At 33.0% G+C, this 16,051-nt stretch overlaps 1 protein-coding gene and 1 long non-coding RNA gene across 6 annotated transcripts; both read left to right on the forward strand.

The window, feature by feature from the left end:
- Nucleotides 1–2,587: 2,587 nt before the first annotated feature.
- On the forward strand, nucleotides 2,588–4,969 carry LOC144549528 (flavonoid 3',5'-hydroxylase 1-like). The gene is made up of 3 exons (XM_078298295.1): nucleotides 2,588–2,968; nucleotides 3,542–4,058; nucleotides 4,151–4,969. Exons 1-3 carry the CDS (start codon nucleotides 2,598–2,600, stop codon nucleotides 4,778–4,780), a joined length of 1,518 nt encoding a protein of 505 aa, XP_078154421.1. The 5' UTR covers nucleotides 2,588–2,597; the 3' UTR covers nucleotides 4,781–4,969.
- A 6,758-nt stretch (nucleotides 4,970–11,727) lies between these two features.
- On the forward strand, nucleotides 11,728–15,569 carry LOC144549675 (uncharacterized). 5 transcript variants are annotated; one of them, XR_013509759.1, is made up of 6 exons: nucleotides 11,728–12,455; nucleotides 12,832–13,376; nucleotides 13,487–13,573; nucleotides 14,091–14,155; nucleotides 14,939–15,029; nucleotides 15,177–15,569. It is a non-coding gene; the product is annotated as an uncharacterized LOC144549675 (long non-coding RNA). The 5 variants fall into 5 exon arrangements; XR_013509761.1 differs by having other exon boundaries at nucleotides 14,942–15,029; XR_013509760.1 differs by having other exon boundaries at nucleotides 13,487–14,155; nucleotides 14,942–15,029.
- Nucleotides 15,570–16,051: the final 482 nt, after the last annotated feature.

Below are 16,051 nucleotides of genomic sequence, written 5' to 3' on the forward strand. Positions count from 1 at the left end.
TATAAATAGGTTATAGGTGATTGTACATGTAATCCAAATACAACAATCAATTCAATACCATTTCATTTCTACTTCTCTCTTTTCTATTATCAAAGTTTATATGATATCATAGCTTTGGTAAGCTAGAATTACACTCGTGTCTATTCCTAAAATTATGTCTTTAATCCTACCCTATTCCAGTCTATAAAAAAAAATCTTTATTCCAAAAATAAACTTCTCTAGTCTAGCCTAAATCCTCTTTACTATGCATTTGAGAAGGAAAAAAAAAAAAAAAACATTGAAACAATTTTACCAGAACGCATGTAGGTTTCTGTCAGAAATCATGCATGCACAAGCAGTACCTAATTACTAATTAGGTACTGATGTTAAAATATATATATACACATAGATATATAACAGTCCTAATTACTAATTAAAATTTCGGGTAACTGATGTTAAGTACATTTTAGCTCGAAAAAGGACTTTACTGCAGGTTAATTATTTTGACAAATGTATCAAGCTCCAAAGTTTAAGATCTTCTTGTCTCGTTGTGTGTGTGTGTTTTTTTTTTTTTTTTTTCTGGAAGAACAATTTCAAAGGAGGTATATATATATATATTTTTTTATTCATGTTTTCCCAAGAACCTGGCACTAGGAAAATTAAAATAATGACATTTAGTCTCTAACTTTTCTCTGCAAGTTTGAGTTGCTTTGTTTATATATTTAATAACTCACGTATTTATCCAATATAACTTTAGTGTATATTAAATATATTCAAAACTAATATTAATTATGTTTAATTTTCTTAAAACTATAATTAATTAAGGATTAACTTAGCACCCTCTCCTTCTTTTCTTAGGACCGTTTTCTTTTATATCCAATATAAAAGATTAAAAATAGATATTATAAACTGAACCAGTAACAAAACACAGATTCTCAAACTCAGTTAATACTTAGAAACGGGTTGCAATATCATTATTGAATTCAGTACGAGTTGTGTTGTTGAAAAAATTAGAGCGGTTACTTTGTTTTTAGATGTTCAAGCTGGAGCTGAATCATAATATCCGAGTCTGTTACCCCATTCTCTCCAAGTTTCAGTGGGAGAAATGAGATGAGGAGAGAACTTCAGCGGAAATGGGAAAGTTACGCCTAAAAAGAAATAACCTAAGCATCATGACATAAACTATATATTTTTTATATAAATTAATTAATATAATTTTTTGATAAATTGGGTAAATATGTGAGTTATTAGATTTTTAGATAGTAAATACATAATTAAAGAAATCTGAATGGTAACTACGTAATTTCACAGTTTTTGAGTAGTATGTATGCAATTCTCTCTAAATTTTATGTTAGCAAATATAAAAAGAGCTTTCGGGTAAGAGGAGAAGGTAATGAGGAATAAATACTAGAAATTAAGTCTATTGCCATTGAAAAAGAAAAAGAAAAAAAGAATTATATATATTTGTTGAAGAATAAATTATTAAGGATCTCATCAACTTTATATATAAAATAAAGCATCTCACATTTTAATCCATATTAAGGAGGTTAATTATATATATTCGGTGGTATATATAGATTAAAGGTAAAAAATGCTCAAAAGTGTGTGGAATAATCGATCGGGTCGACAGAGAATTCATATCACCTAAGATAACTCAAAATTTGAGTTCAATATGTTTTGCCATGGATACTAAAATGGTTTGTGCATTCTACTTTGGAACAAATTGGTTCAGATTCTGATTGGATGGTCTGTTCAAAATTTGATACTAATTGTGTGACACGCAGTGTGTATTCGGATCCAACGAACTAAATTTAGGAGTGTCAATGACACTTTTTTATTTGTTTATTCTATTTGTATCATATTTGAAATGATAGATAAAGAGTAAAATTTTGTTTTCATTAATTTATCGAATATGGATAAGAATAAATATTTATTTTCATTAGGCAAAGATAATTTTTTACCTGTTATTTTATAAGATAATTTTTAAAAATAAAATTATAGATAAACTTTTGTACTTTAATAAATTTTCATAATAAAAATTAGTTGTATTCAATATTAATATTTTTTGTTTTGAAAAATATTTTATTAATTAAAAGTACAAATCAGAATGCCAATGGTATTTAATTAACTGTTTATTAGACCCGTATATAAAAAGACAGGTAAAGATAATATTTTTTGTTTTTAACGTATTGAATACAGATAATAGTAAATATCTTTTTTGTTATCATAACAGATACAGATATAAAAATACTTTATTTGGTTCATATCGTAATAGAGACGGAGGAAAATATTAATAGTCAATTGACCTCCAATTTTTTTTTTATATATTTATATATAATTTTCTATATACTTTAACGTAAAAATGCTATAATATTATAAAATTCATCTCCATTTTCAATAGAATATTTTCATATAATTAATTTTATTTTATAAGTCTAAAAATAATCAAGGATAACTTAATTAAATCATTCCGATTCTATCTTTGCCAATAAGAGTTAGGCGACACCAACCACAGAAATTGCATGCTCTTCTTTCATCTGTTAGTCAAAGATACCAATCTATAAAATAGATTCACCTTTCTTAATTTCTTCCTCATTAATCTATCATTTATCACCATTATGGACACACTACCATTATTCAAAGAGCTTCTCTTTCTAGGTTTATGTTACTTTCTCCTTCGCTACATAGTATGTCACCTCCTCCCGACCGGTAAGCTACCTCCCGGGCCACGAGGGTATCCTATTGTCGGTGCATTTCCGCTTCTAGGTGCTGCTCCACATGTCACCTTGGCACGCCTCGCAAAATTGCACGGGCCCATCATGAACCTCAAGATGGGTCGACACAACATGATCGTTGCATCCACGGCGAAGGCTGCTCGCGTCTTTCTTAAAACGCTCGATGTCAACTTTGCGAACCGACCTCTTGATACCGCACCGAAGTACCTTGCTTATGGTGGTGAGGATATGGTCTTCGCCGAGTATGGACCAAAGTGTGTTTTCTTTTATTTCTCCACATAATTTTTTAGTTTTTGGTTATTAATTTGTATAATTTTCTACTCATCTTAAGAGCAACTCACATATATACATGCTATCAGTGAACTGAGTTTGGGTAAAGATATGCACAATGATATATATATATATATATATATATATATATATATATTTTTAATTATTTTAACTATATTATCCATGCATTGGATAAAGTCAAGATAACGATGTTGATATGATCCTTTCCATTTTGTGAAACATACAAGTAGGTTGCTTTGGAAAATGACTCATTAATTAGTTTCTTTCCTTAATTTGCAAAATGTAAAAAGGTGAAAATGCTGTCTCCCTTGTGCAAATCTGTCCAATGAGGACTGATCTGAATTTAGTTATCTGTGATGTACAAGTGCAAGTGTCATTTTCTACTTCTCTAAGAATGGTGCTTTTCTTTTTTTGGAAACCAATTAAGTTAGAAATTTAGATTAGGAAACTAGGAATGAAGGAAGAACAGTGGCATTCTGTCATGAATTTTTTTTTATTTACATTCTGTGATTGATTTTTTTTTTTTTAATTATCAGGTGGAAGCTCCTTCGTAAGACATGCAGCCTCGGTATGCTGGGACCCGCTGCTCTCGAGAGGTGGGGCAATGTGAGAATATCCGAAGTAGGCCGAATGTTACAGTCGATGTATGAATCAAGCCACCGCAACGAGCAGATAGACATAGCCGAGTTGCTCAGCTGTTCTCTAGCCAATATGATCGGACAGGTTATCCTTAGCCGACGCATCCTCCAAACGGGCCAACCAGAGGCAACCAAGTTCAAAGACATGGTAGTGGAGCACATGACAATAGCCGGATTACCAAATTTCGGCGATTACATCCCGGGAATCGGGTGGATGGATCTTCAAGGACTCGAGAAGAGAATGAAGAACCTCGCGGCGCGATTCGACGTGATGTGGAGAGAGATGGTGGAATTGCACGAGGCCACGGCAGCTGAAAGGAAAGGAAATCCGGATGTGCTCGATGAGTTGCTGTCACGCCGGAATGCCCCGGATGGCGAGAAGATCACAAATGTCAATATCAGAGCTCTTCTTATGGTAATTAAAAGACATGATCACTTGTTTATTAATTTGTTCCTAATTTTTCTTCAATTTTTTCATGATATATATATGACATTTTTCTTGAGTAGGATTTGTTCACGGCAGGGAGCGACACTTCATCGAGTGCAATCGAATGGGCCATTGCCGAAATGCTCTTAAACCCGTCAATTGCGAAGCGAGCCCAAGCCGAAATGGACCAAGTCATTGGCAGAGATCGAAGGCTCATGGAATCCGACATTCCGAACCTACCGTACCTCCGAGCCATCTGCAAAGAGAGCTTCCGAAAACACCCTTCAACCCCTCTCAACCTCCCGTTAATTTGCACCGAAGATTGCGAGGCTGAAGGCTATAACATCCCCAAGGGTACCCGACTCACTGTCAACATTTGGGCCATAGGCCGGGACCCAGATGTCTGGGAAAACCCCGATGAATTCAACCCCGACAGGTTCATGACTGAGAAAGGCTTGAAGATTCAGCCAACCAACGGGACCCACTTTGAGCTGATCCCGTTCGGTGCGGGTAGAAGGATATGCGCGGGTGCACGTATGGGACAACTGCTTGTGGAGTACATCTTAGGCACGTTGATTCACGCATTTGATTGGCGGCTTCCGGACGGTGTCGAGCCGAACATGGACGAGATATTTGGTCTCGCCATACAGAAGGCTGTGCCACTCATGATCCTCGTGAGTCCCCGCCTTTCTCCCGATATCTACGCTTAGTTATCGCTTTATCGGATTAGATCACCATGGTAACGATGTTACCACGGCGATCTAGTCCGATAAGCATCCTATGTTTAATTAGTGTGAATTTAGATTCAAATTCTAGTAGAATTGCTGAATGGACAATCCATTGTTTCCTTAGACTGTATTATCAAATCCAGTTTGTACTAAGTTATAAATTGTGCCATTTGTGTTCTCTGGCAATAATTTATGAAAAAAGTTGGGAAATATTTTACGTAATAAATAAAGCAAAATTGATATATATGATGTGGAGGGTCTTTAATGTCTTTTTTTTCTAAAATGTTAATATAAAACTGTTAGATTTAATCTATATTATTGTTTCTATGTATATATAAAAAATCATGATATTTTAATTTTATTTTAATTAGTATGCATGCAAGAGCATGCAAAATGATATTGATATAATTAAATTTTGAACATTAATTTTTCAATTTATTGATTCGCATAGAAACAAAATAAAAAAAATATTAATATATACTTACAGAAAAAAAAAATTGTATCACATCTAACGATTTTATTTTGACATATAAATTTAAAACAAATTATTATTAAAAAATTAAAAATTATAATGATAATCAAGACACAAAAATATAAAGACATTTAAATCCTTTTCATATAGCTATCATTGCTTCACCTGCATAAAACAAAATGATTTTAGCAAGTTTGTTTTTATTTTTGTATTTTCTTTCACTTTTTAGATATCTCACTCATTTCAAATCTCTGTCTTCTCTTTTTTTTTTTTTTTCAAAAAGTAAAAACGAACTAAATATACAATGTGCGAAAATATTTATGGAATTGAGACAAAATTATGTTATTTTTATTTACCTAAAATTTTATATGCAAACATGCCCCAAGTTTATAATTTACCTTTTCTTATATTATATAATAGTTTCATTGAAAATTAGATTTTGTAGTATATATACCATTTAATATATATGTGTATGAAATATTGTGCAAAACTATAAATATTTTCATATATCCCAGAAATATTTTTTATTTAAAATTCGTTGACCTTAATTAGGGATATTTTATCCATTTACCTGGCCCGTATCGTATCTGATAAAACGAGTATGGATAAGATTTTTTTTTCATTAGCTTATCGGGTATGAGTAAGAGTAATGGTTTTTTTTTTTGCATTATCTAATTACCAATTATTTTATTTTATAAGATAATTTTTTAAAATAAAATATTATATATAGATGTCACACCCCAAATCCACCGGGTCTGACAGCCTGCCGCGTGTATAAATCAAGCGTCACATATACACGCAAGGCAGTGGATCTTTTATATGCATTACCAGTATCCTCATTCGCTTCAAGATCCGAAATAAACCTGAAAATAATCGGGAGGGTGGGGGTGAGAATAAATTCTCAGTGCGAATTTGCCACATTTGAATTATTGGACTTGCAATCAAACTCTATATTAAAAAATGAAACCCAAACTCAAAACAGTTCAAACAGATATATATATATTCACAAATAACAGAATTCCAATGCTCGACAACAATTTAATCAACCTGAAACACAGTTTACGGAATTTCCAAGATGAATTTCAAACACAACATATATTTTGGCTTAACTCGATTCATAACTCAGTTCATTAGGGCTTGTAGCAATTACAGATGTTCTTTCGAGCTGAACCATTATCAAACCCACATCTGTAGGGTTACTGACACCTACAGATGGCCAACCGCTAGACCCTTTATCTGACACCCATCTGCAATCGCTTGGTTTAACAGTTTATTAAGGTCTGGTTTGAATCATATAAAGAAAATCCTTTTTAGAATCGTTTCCAATATTCGTCATATTCAATTGACCTTTCAAATGCATTAACACGTAGGAGAATGCCACCGAGCCATAGACGTTACACATGTCACCCACGATTTCCAATCACATCTCATAACATAATCACCCTCCCTCGTCCCAACCGGTACTGGGAATATCGAGGGCCGTTCACCTAAGGCCATAAGGATCCTGGGAATCCAAGTCAGCATACAGCCCGACTTGGCAAATTCATTGGATCCAAGTGCTTAACTTCGTAAATCCATTCACATACATATCAAATCAAATCACATCAAATCAAATCAATCGTGGTGACTTTCAATCAAATCAGATCATAATCGATCGACACAACCTACAACCATACCAGCATGCAAATCACTCAAGTCACATCAATTCGAGTTTAATTTGATTGGGCTATGCAAATGCTATACACAATTCAATGATGCAATCAATGATATTCAACACGACAAACGAATACACAGTTTAATTCCTGAAAATAAAGTATCAAACAAGTCCAAGAATCCCGCACCTTATTATGACGAGCGTACCGCTTAGTTACGGATCGGGCGTCTCGAATTACCTCGCGATATCTTGCTCGACTGAGCCTACACCTATATTATACGTTTACTTGGTTTAGTTCGGTTACATTATCAAAACTTAAATTCCAAAAGCTGTCTTTTAATTCATCAATTCTTTTATACCTTTCGGCTCATTTATAATCATTTTAATTCAAGTCCAATTCTAAATTTACATATATATATGGTCGGCCCTTTTGACGTATCAATTATTTTATTCCAATTCAATTTAATTAAAGGCCCATAATTTAGCAAGGGTTTAAGCCGCTAATTAACAATTCACAATTTACTCCAAGTCCATTTATAACATTTCTAATGCATAGGCCGGCCATAGCCTCAAACAATTTACATCTTACAAGTTGGCCCCTTATATTTATACAACTCATACAAGGCCTTATATTTTACAATTCATACCCCTTATTTTTATCAAAATTCCCAAGACTTGTATTTTGCACGAAACAACCCTCAATTTAATTTATTTACATTGTTGGTCCCTGTCAAGTCAAGGGCTGGTACACACACAAAGTCAGCACCATAAAACCAGCAAAACAGAGACAAACCACAGGTCAGATCGAACAGGCACATCAGAAATTAATAACACGACTCAAGCCTCAAGTCAGCACCATTTACCGGGAAAATCAACAACCCGAGCAAAGGTGTAATTAACTATAATTCCCTTTACAAAATCCTAACTACAATTCCCTTTAATTCATACAAATCACTATGGTCATATATTTTACAATTCCGACCATTAATAAAATTATTTTGCAATATAACCCCTTATACTTAATTTATTCGAGCAATTCGATCGAGTCGGGAAAATCAACAACCCGAGCAAGCAATCTCAACATATCAAAGATCCGATACAACAGCAATTGAGCTTTCAAAACCGTTAATTAAAAATTACCCAATTTAGGTGTCTCTCTTAACAAGCCGGTTTTCAAGGTGTCACGCTTTGCTTTTGGCAACGATCAAATCAGCAAGCAAAGAGGAAGGAAATGCTTCCTAGCACCGAAATAGCACCAAGGCAGCACCAAGCCATCACCATCACGGCACCAAGTTACACCGGGGCAGCGCCCCGCCTAAACCCTAGTTTCTAGGGTTTCACGGGAGGGGAGGCGGGAAAAGAGGAGGAGGGGCAGGGGTTTCGGGCGGGTCTGGTGGGTCGGACCGAGAAGGAAAGAGAGGAGAGAGTGGGGGCGGCGGGCTGCTGGTCGTGGCAGCGGCAGAAAGGGAGGGGGCGGGCCCCCTGTTTTCGGTGTAGAAGAGAGGAGAGGGAGCGGGGTTTAGGGCTGTCACGGGCAGAGAGGAAGAGAGGAGAGCAAGGGGGCGGGTTTGGTGGTTTCGCCGGCGACGGGAGAGGGGAGGGCGGAGCCCCCTGGGGTTGGCGCTGAAGAGAGGAAGGGGCGGACAGGGGGGGCTGTTCTGTCACGGTTTGGGAAGGAGAGGAGAGAAAGAGAGAAGGAGAGATTAAATTGGGCTGCTTTGAGATTCGTGCTGGGTTGTGATGAGGGGTTGATATAATTCCAAACTTTATATTGCAACATTTAAGATCCGTGCTAAATGAATCAAATGGTCTAAACAATTCAGAGTTGAAACATTGTTTCTTTTAATTGGTTTTAAAGTCTGTTTCTTTTATAAATTCGAATCGAAGTTCATATTATTTTTGTAACTATATTTGTACATATAATTTGTGTATTTATCTCTCAATTTAAGATTCGAATAATTCGATCTCTTTTTATGTAATTATATATATTCCATTAGTTCTCTAAAAATTCTAAATGAACGAGAATTATAATTTATATAATTTATTTGTACGAATAATTTCGTATAATTATACTCTTATTTGGAATTCAATTACTTATTTATTCACCCGAATCCAATTAAATCCATTTCTTCTTTTCTAAAAATTCAAAGGAATTGTAACGGATTTTCTAAGTTTCTAATTTACCGAATAATTATAATTTACTATATAGTGCTATCTTTTATTTTATTTCTAAATCTCTAAATTTTATTATACATAATTTCATACATTATTTATATTCTGAAATTTTAGTTTCGTTTTAGTTGGTCAGAAAATTTCTGAACGATCCTTAAGTTAATGAAACTTTTTATTTAAGTCAATTGATCGATTTATCAATTTAATCAAGTTTTAAAATTTCAGAATGTAACAATAGATATGTATTTGTATGAAGATAATACGTGATACAATAAAGTTTTATATTTTACTAATTTTTTTAATACAAATTAGTTGTATTCATTTTTTTTATTTTTGTTTTGAAAAATATTTTATTGAAAACACTAATTGAGATGCCAATGACACTTTTTTTATCCGTTTATCTGATTCGTACAATATTTGAAAAAAAAAAGTAAAGATAATTTTTTTCCGTTATCATAATGAGTACATATATGGAAATATCTTTAGTGGAAAAAAAATATCGTGCCGTGATTAACTTTTTGTGCAGCTCTAAGTAGTGGTGTTAATGGCGCTTTTTTACTTGATTATCTGACCATATCGTATCCGAAAATACACATAAGGATAAGATTATTTTTTTCATTAGCTTATTGGGTACAGATAAATTTTACGATTTTTTCTGTTACTTTACCTGTCTTTGTATAAGATAATTTTTGAAAATAAAATAATATATATAGATATATATTTGTATGAAGATGATACATGATACAATAAAGCTTGGTATTATATTAAACTTTCATAGTACAAATTAGTTGTATTCATTATTATTATTTTTTTAAAAATATTTTATTGAAAGCACAAATTAAAATAACAATAGCACTTTTTATCCGTTTACTTGATCCGTACTGTATTCGAAAAGACGGATAATAATAATGATTTTTTTTTATTATCATAACAGGTACATGTATAAAAATGCTTCCATCCGACCCGCATCATAACCGTTGACACCCCTAATCTTTAGTATACAAATAATTAATGCTAATTTGTCCCACCGCTAATTTAAATACTTTCATGCTTCATTATTTTTATTCAAAAAAATTGGCTTGATCCCCAATTTTATTAAAAAGAAGTCGTAGACTTTAAAGCTTATGAATAAATCTTTTATAGAAAAATTGTGGGTTAGATTTATGAATCTCACTGTGCAAGGGCGTGGAAATCTATTATATTAATTAAATTAAATATGCTCTAATATCTCTGTAGTTTTTCACAGCCGCACAATTTCTGGCTTTTGGTGTTAGATACTCAAATATCACTTAATTAGGAAAAAAACTTCTTGTGGGAAATGATTAGAAGAGTATTTCTTTAAGTACTTTGGTTAGAAATTTTTTTTTTGTGTGCTTCAAAGGTGCTTCGGTTAATTAGTTCTTTAAAATTAGTAGGGACAAAAATTATTTCTTTAGCTTCATTTGATACAAATAAAGAGGAGATCATAAGAGTCCGGCTAGTATAACATTTGTGTCATATGACACTAACTTCAAAATCAATTAAATAGACTTCAAACGATTAATTCAAACCATTCAAACCGATTTACTTTATGAGTGATGCATTTAGATACAATTTTCTTATATTTTTGAGTTATTTTAGTATCAAATCGAGCGGTAAAAATGTTGAAAAATGAATGTATTAAAATTAACTTAAAAACTCACACATTTGACCGCTTGATTTGATACTAAATAAATTAAAAAAATCATAAATTCTGATGTAAACACACAACTAATAAATTAGATCGGTTTGAACATTTTGAATTTATCGCTTAAAATCGCGATAGGTTTTGAAATTGATGTTATATAGACTGAAATGACATTGATGTTATACTAATACTAGCCAAACTCCTCAATATCCTTAATCTTGCCAACACAGTTTGGGTGTGGACCGGGCCTGAATGATCTCTCAATTCGATGCAGTTTGGGTGTGGATCAGGCCTGAATACGGTAGGCATAAAGATTGAATATGTGCGTACTCTTATCGTTTTATTATCGAATAGATATCGTGGGTTTTTGTTGTTGGGCCGATTCGTTGCATCTTCATACCAATTATCAAGGCTGGCCCATTTAAAAGTAGGTTATTATACTCTCAGGCCCAAAACAAACTCGCTGATAAAAACCATAAAAAAAAAATATAATAATCGCAAATAGCTAAAAAAAACTCTATTTATAGTGACGTAAGCCATGATTCTTTAGCAAATGCACCAACGATTATATAAAGTAACTCAAATTTTGTGGTTGGATCGGAAAGTCTGATCTTCTTTGGCAAACAAAAAAAAAAATGGCCCGTGCATTTTACCATGGATTGGTCTGAATTTTAATCGGACGGTTCTGATCTAAACCCAAATTTTGAGTTACTTTAGCCTTTAGGGTTCCAAACCGTCTCTTCCACGCGAAACACGCCAAAACAGCCTTTCTTTTTACCTGGATCGGTTCCAAACCGCGTAAAGTCGGTGTCGGTCCAACCAGAAGGAAAATTACGTGGTCCTTCCAATCAAAATATTACACGTGGATAGATCAGGTCCGTCGAAAATGGAACCGACTTAGAATTTGCTAAAAATCAAGAGACGCCTATAAATACATAAACCTATCGGATAATAACCAAGAGATGCTTCTCTCTTTTATCCTCTCATAAACCCCACAAATTGATTCTTTTTTAGGGTTTGATGAGGCCGAAATGATAGGAGAATTGAGCGAAAAATCAGTTTCAGATCGATCTGATAAAATAAATTTGCCTCCTGTTATTCGATTGACGTGTGACTCGTTTGAAGAAATGAAGCCGTTTGATTTATCTTCTATCCTCGCTCGCGCAACAAGAAGGCAATGATCTTATGCGACATCCAGCAATTGCCCGTTAGGATCGGGAGATGACCATGCATGATCATAGTCTAGAAGAGCTATTTTCGGGTTTCTTATGAGGAGTTGAAGCCGAGATCAGATCATGATTGGTTCTATCACTTGGAAGGTTTTGGTAAGTGTGTAACAAGTATATATATATATGTTCTTGCAGTTGTAAGCTTTCTGATCTGATATCTTGTATATATTTTGTACTTAGAGGCCTTTGTCATGTTGGGTGCGCTCGCATGACAGGTCAACCATAGTAATAAAAAATGTTTTTTGTTGTTTGAGGGAGATCGCATGGGGAAGTTTTTTTTTACCCCCAGGCTCTCCCTCTTGTTGTGTGTGCGTTTGTGTGTGTGTGTGTGCGTCTCTCTCTCTCTATACCCCCTTTTCTCTTTACATTTCCTATAGAGTAACTGATTGCTACACAACTTGGTATATAACTTGCATTGATGATGGAAGCCATGCAATTGAAGCTTATTGAACTACTATTTCGAGGTATATCTAAAAGTTTACACCATTTAATTACAATTAAATTACAATTAAATGAATTTATATTTAATAAATTGCTTGGTAATAGACCTTAATGTGATATGTTACAAAAATAAAAGTACTCAATCCAGGCGAATGTTTTATAACAGATGAATAATTAAATTGATATAATGACTGCATGAAGCCTGGAAACTTCAATAGGTTGAAGTTTAGAAAAAAAATACTTTTAATTTATAAAATGCATAAACATCTACGTATGATTTTCTTGTAATGCTTTTATGTCACTAAAATCTGCAAATTTGTCTTGTCTGTATTGTATTATTTGAAGCTCGGTGCATGCAAGAGAAGTTAGGAAATTAATTTTTTTTTCTAAAATGTACAGATTTCCACAGATGATTTCCTTTTAATGTACCTCTTGAATATCGAGCAAATTTGTCATGGTTTGAAGTATATCTTGTTCTTGTATGTTGCAATGATTAGTAATCTCATGACTCGGCATTATGAAAATTCAACTTGTTCAGAACAGTAAATTATTTGTTGGGTTATTTTCATTAGATTTGTATGATTTATCTGATAGTAGCAATATGCAATTGCAATTTGTTTGTTAATATATTGTAATTAGTTATTTATTCACTTTATGTCTGATGAAAGGTTAATAACTAGTTTGGTGAATGTTGGCTATATGTGTTTTATTATTCTTTAGGAAGTGATGGACAACATATTTTCTACTGCATATTTTTTTAGTCCTGTTGTGATGGTATTTGAAAGGTTGTATAGGGGAGTGTTTTATAGATCTGTGAGAAACCTCATTGAAATTCTGTTTTAATTTTGTTATTATTCTGTAAAAAATTGTATAATTTATATTTTTGCAGACTTTGTTTTTATATTGGTGTTAATCAGACGTTCTACAAAAACAGCAATTTAAATGTATGTAATAAGGTAGATTTTATTTGTAATTGTCAGCAATAATTTATATGCTGTGATATTAGTTGCATGTTTATGCATTGTGTCTCCCTTGTCTCGCATTTTCTCTACAGAGTACCTGATTGCTACACAACCTGCTCTATAAATTGCGTTGATGATGAAAGCATTTCAATTGAAAGTCTACTAAACTCTTTTTGAAGGTATAGTTCAAAGTTTATTTTTAATTACATTTACATGAATTTGTCTACAATAAATTGTTCGTAATGTACCATGATACGATGCTGGTACAAAAATAGAATTTAGATGATTTATATAAATCTAACGTGATAAATTAATTTGAAATTGTTTTTAGCAATGTTTTGTTAAGCCATTGAGTGAAAAAAAAAATTACATGAATAGTTGAAATATCAACATATTGATTCGTTAGAAACTCGTTGCATGCAGTACCTAAGAAGTCTGAAAAAATAGTTACGGTTAATATCTCTGCTCTTGTTGATATTATCATTAGTTGTCATGTCTGAAATGATTCTTGTCCTTGTGGCAGCAATGAGAAGTTACAAGTTGCACATATGTTTACTATTTCCTACTGTTTAAATATTGGAGAAATATATTTCGTGATTTGTATTTTTTCTTAAATTACTTTCGGCAGTGACCATTTATTTTGGTCCTGTTGATAATATCAGAAGCCTTGACAATTGGTTTTGTCTATGTATATAGGGAGATGATTCGGAGGTGTATGCTGAGTGTATATTATCAAAGGTTTATGCTAATGTTTGTATCAGGTTAATTTTCTATTTAAATATTGTTTGTATTTTTTGTTATTATTTGTGAATTAATTACTGTATAATATTTATCTTTTTGCTGACTTAGTTTCTGCACTGGGGTCAATATGACATTCGGCAGCAAGACTAGCTAGGAACTTTTTCAATGTTTACAGCAAATGAACATTTGAAAATCAAAAAATAATTTTGAATTTTACATGCTGTTACATGTGCTAATTTATTGCATGCAAGTTACAGTGCACTTCTGACAAAAGACATTAATTTTTATCAGGCTGGTTGTGTAGCAGTGGATTCTAGTGTGCACTTTGACAAAAGACATCCATGTGATGTGGAATCATTGTCAATTTGTTCGGGTTGTATTAGTGTACCTTCTGAAATGGATCTTTAGCTCAAAAGCATTTGGACAGTCCCTGATTGTTCAGGGGGATGATGGTTCGAATCCATCAAGATCCTTATATATGACTTACAAATAGAACTATTTTTAATTATTAAAAAAGGGGGGACAGTATTCAACATTAACTTTCTTGTTTAATGGTCATTTATCTAGAAGGGGAGGTTACAGCTTTTGCACAATGTTACCACTTACCATATGCTTTTGGGTGCTTTTGTACAATAGTTTGCAGAGCTATTTGATTCCTAAGCTGTGCCCAATTCATGATTAAAATCTGGTTCTGATATATATTTATATTTCATTTGTACACCAAAGAAGTTCTGAAAGAGTAATTGTGCATTATGGGATGAAGAAATGAGCAAAATTTAACTTCCACAACTTTTCTGGTACAGTAGGCACAGGCAAAGGATAAAAGCAAGGTGAAAAATGACAAACAAAAGAGCTGCTGCTGGATGCTTTATTTTACATGGATGATAAGCAAAGGTTTGTAGTTGAGCCGTTGAGGTTTTTCGTTAATTTTATTATTATTTGTTGTAATAGTAAATATATAATATTCCCTTTTATAAATGGTAAATGTGATTTTGTTGTATTTTCTCTGAAATAGCACTGTGCATTCATGTTTGCTTACAGAGCTGTACAAAATACCAAGTACTAAAAAATGGAGAATATTGTGGCCTTGGAGACCTGATATCTGAGAATATTTTTCTGGTAATGAACATATCTCTCTTGCTCTGCTACCCTGTGCTTACAAATTCGAAGAATATTGCCGGACTGCCTTATGCCTGAAGACGAAGCAAATAAGCCACAAATTTAATTGTTTTCGATATCAGTTCAATTACTCCATGCTAACTAGTTATGGCCTCTGCACCAATGGTGGTATATTTAGTTATTTACAGTGAAGGCCTGTTGTCCTAATAATTATAATATTCCCTTTTATGCTAAAATTTATTCTGTTATATTTGAGCCAAGTGTTCTCAACCCTAAACCTTAAATCTATATATATTTATGATATTGGGCAGTAAATGTGGAGCAAGTTAAATCTGTCTAGAAGGATGGTTTAACATATTCTGTAGTTTCGTAAACAAAATTTTTTTATGTCGTAGCCCTGTCAAATTCTTTGTATTTGACAACTCATTTGACAACTTATGGTGTAAGGGTGGTGTAAACCTCTTACTTCATACTTTAACTATAAAATCAAGGTATATTTTCTCTCCTCTGTTATTTTCTACAAGGCTTTTAAGCCTATGTTCAAGCAACATTTTGCTGGTTTAAATCCATGTATATATAAGTGTGTGGCTTCCATGAGCCTAATTAATTATTGCCCGGTTCCAAGTAGAAACTAGACAGATAAAATATCCACAGGTTCTCTATCCACAAATTAATTAGGCACATGGGTTCTTTGTCAAAGTAGAAACTTCAATTTGATATGTCAAGAATTTAACAAAATACACACAGAATACAGTATGATCATCGAATGCATATTATACTTATTAAAACACGGAAGT

The sequence above is a fragment of the Carex rostrata genome, chromosome 35 (assembly GCF_964058835.1).
Source record: "Carex rostrata chromosome 35, lpCarRost1.2, whole genome shotgun sequence".
Lineage (NCBI taxonomy): Eukaryota > Viridiplantae > Streptophyta > Magnoliopsida > Poales > Cyperaceae > Carex > Carex rostrata.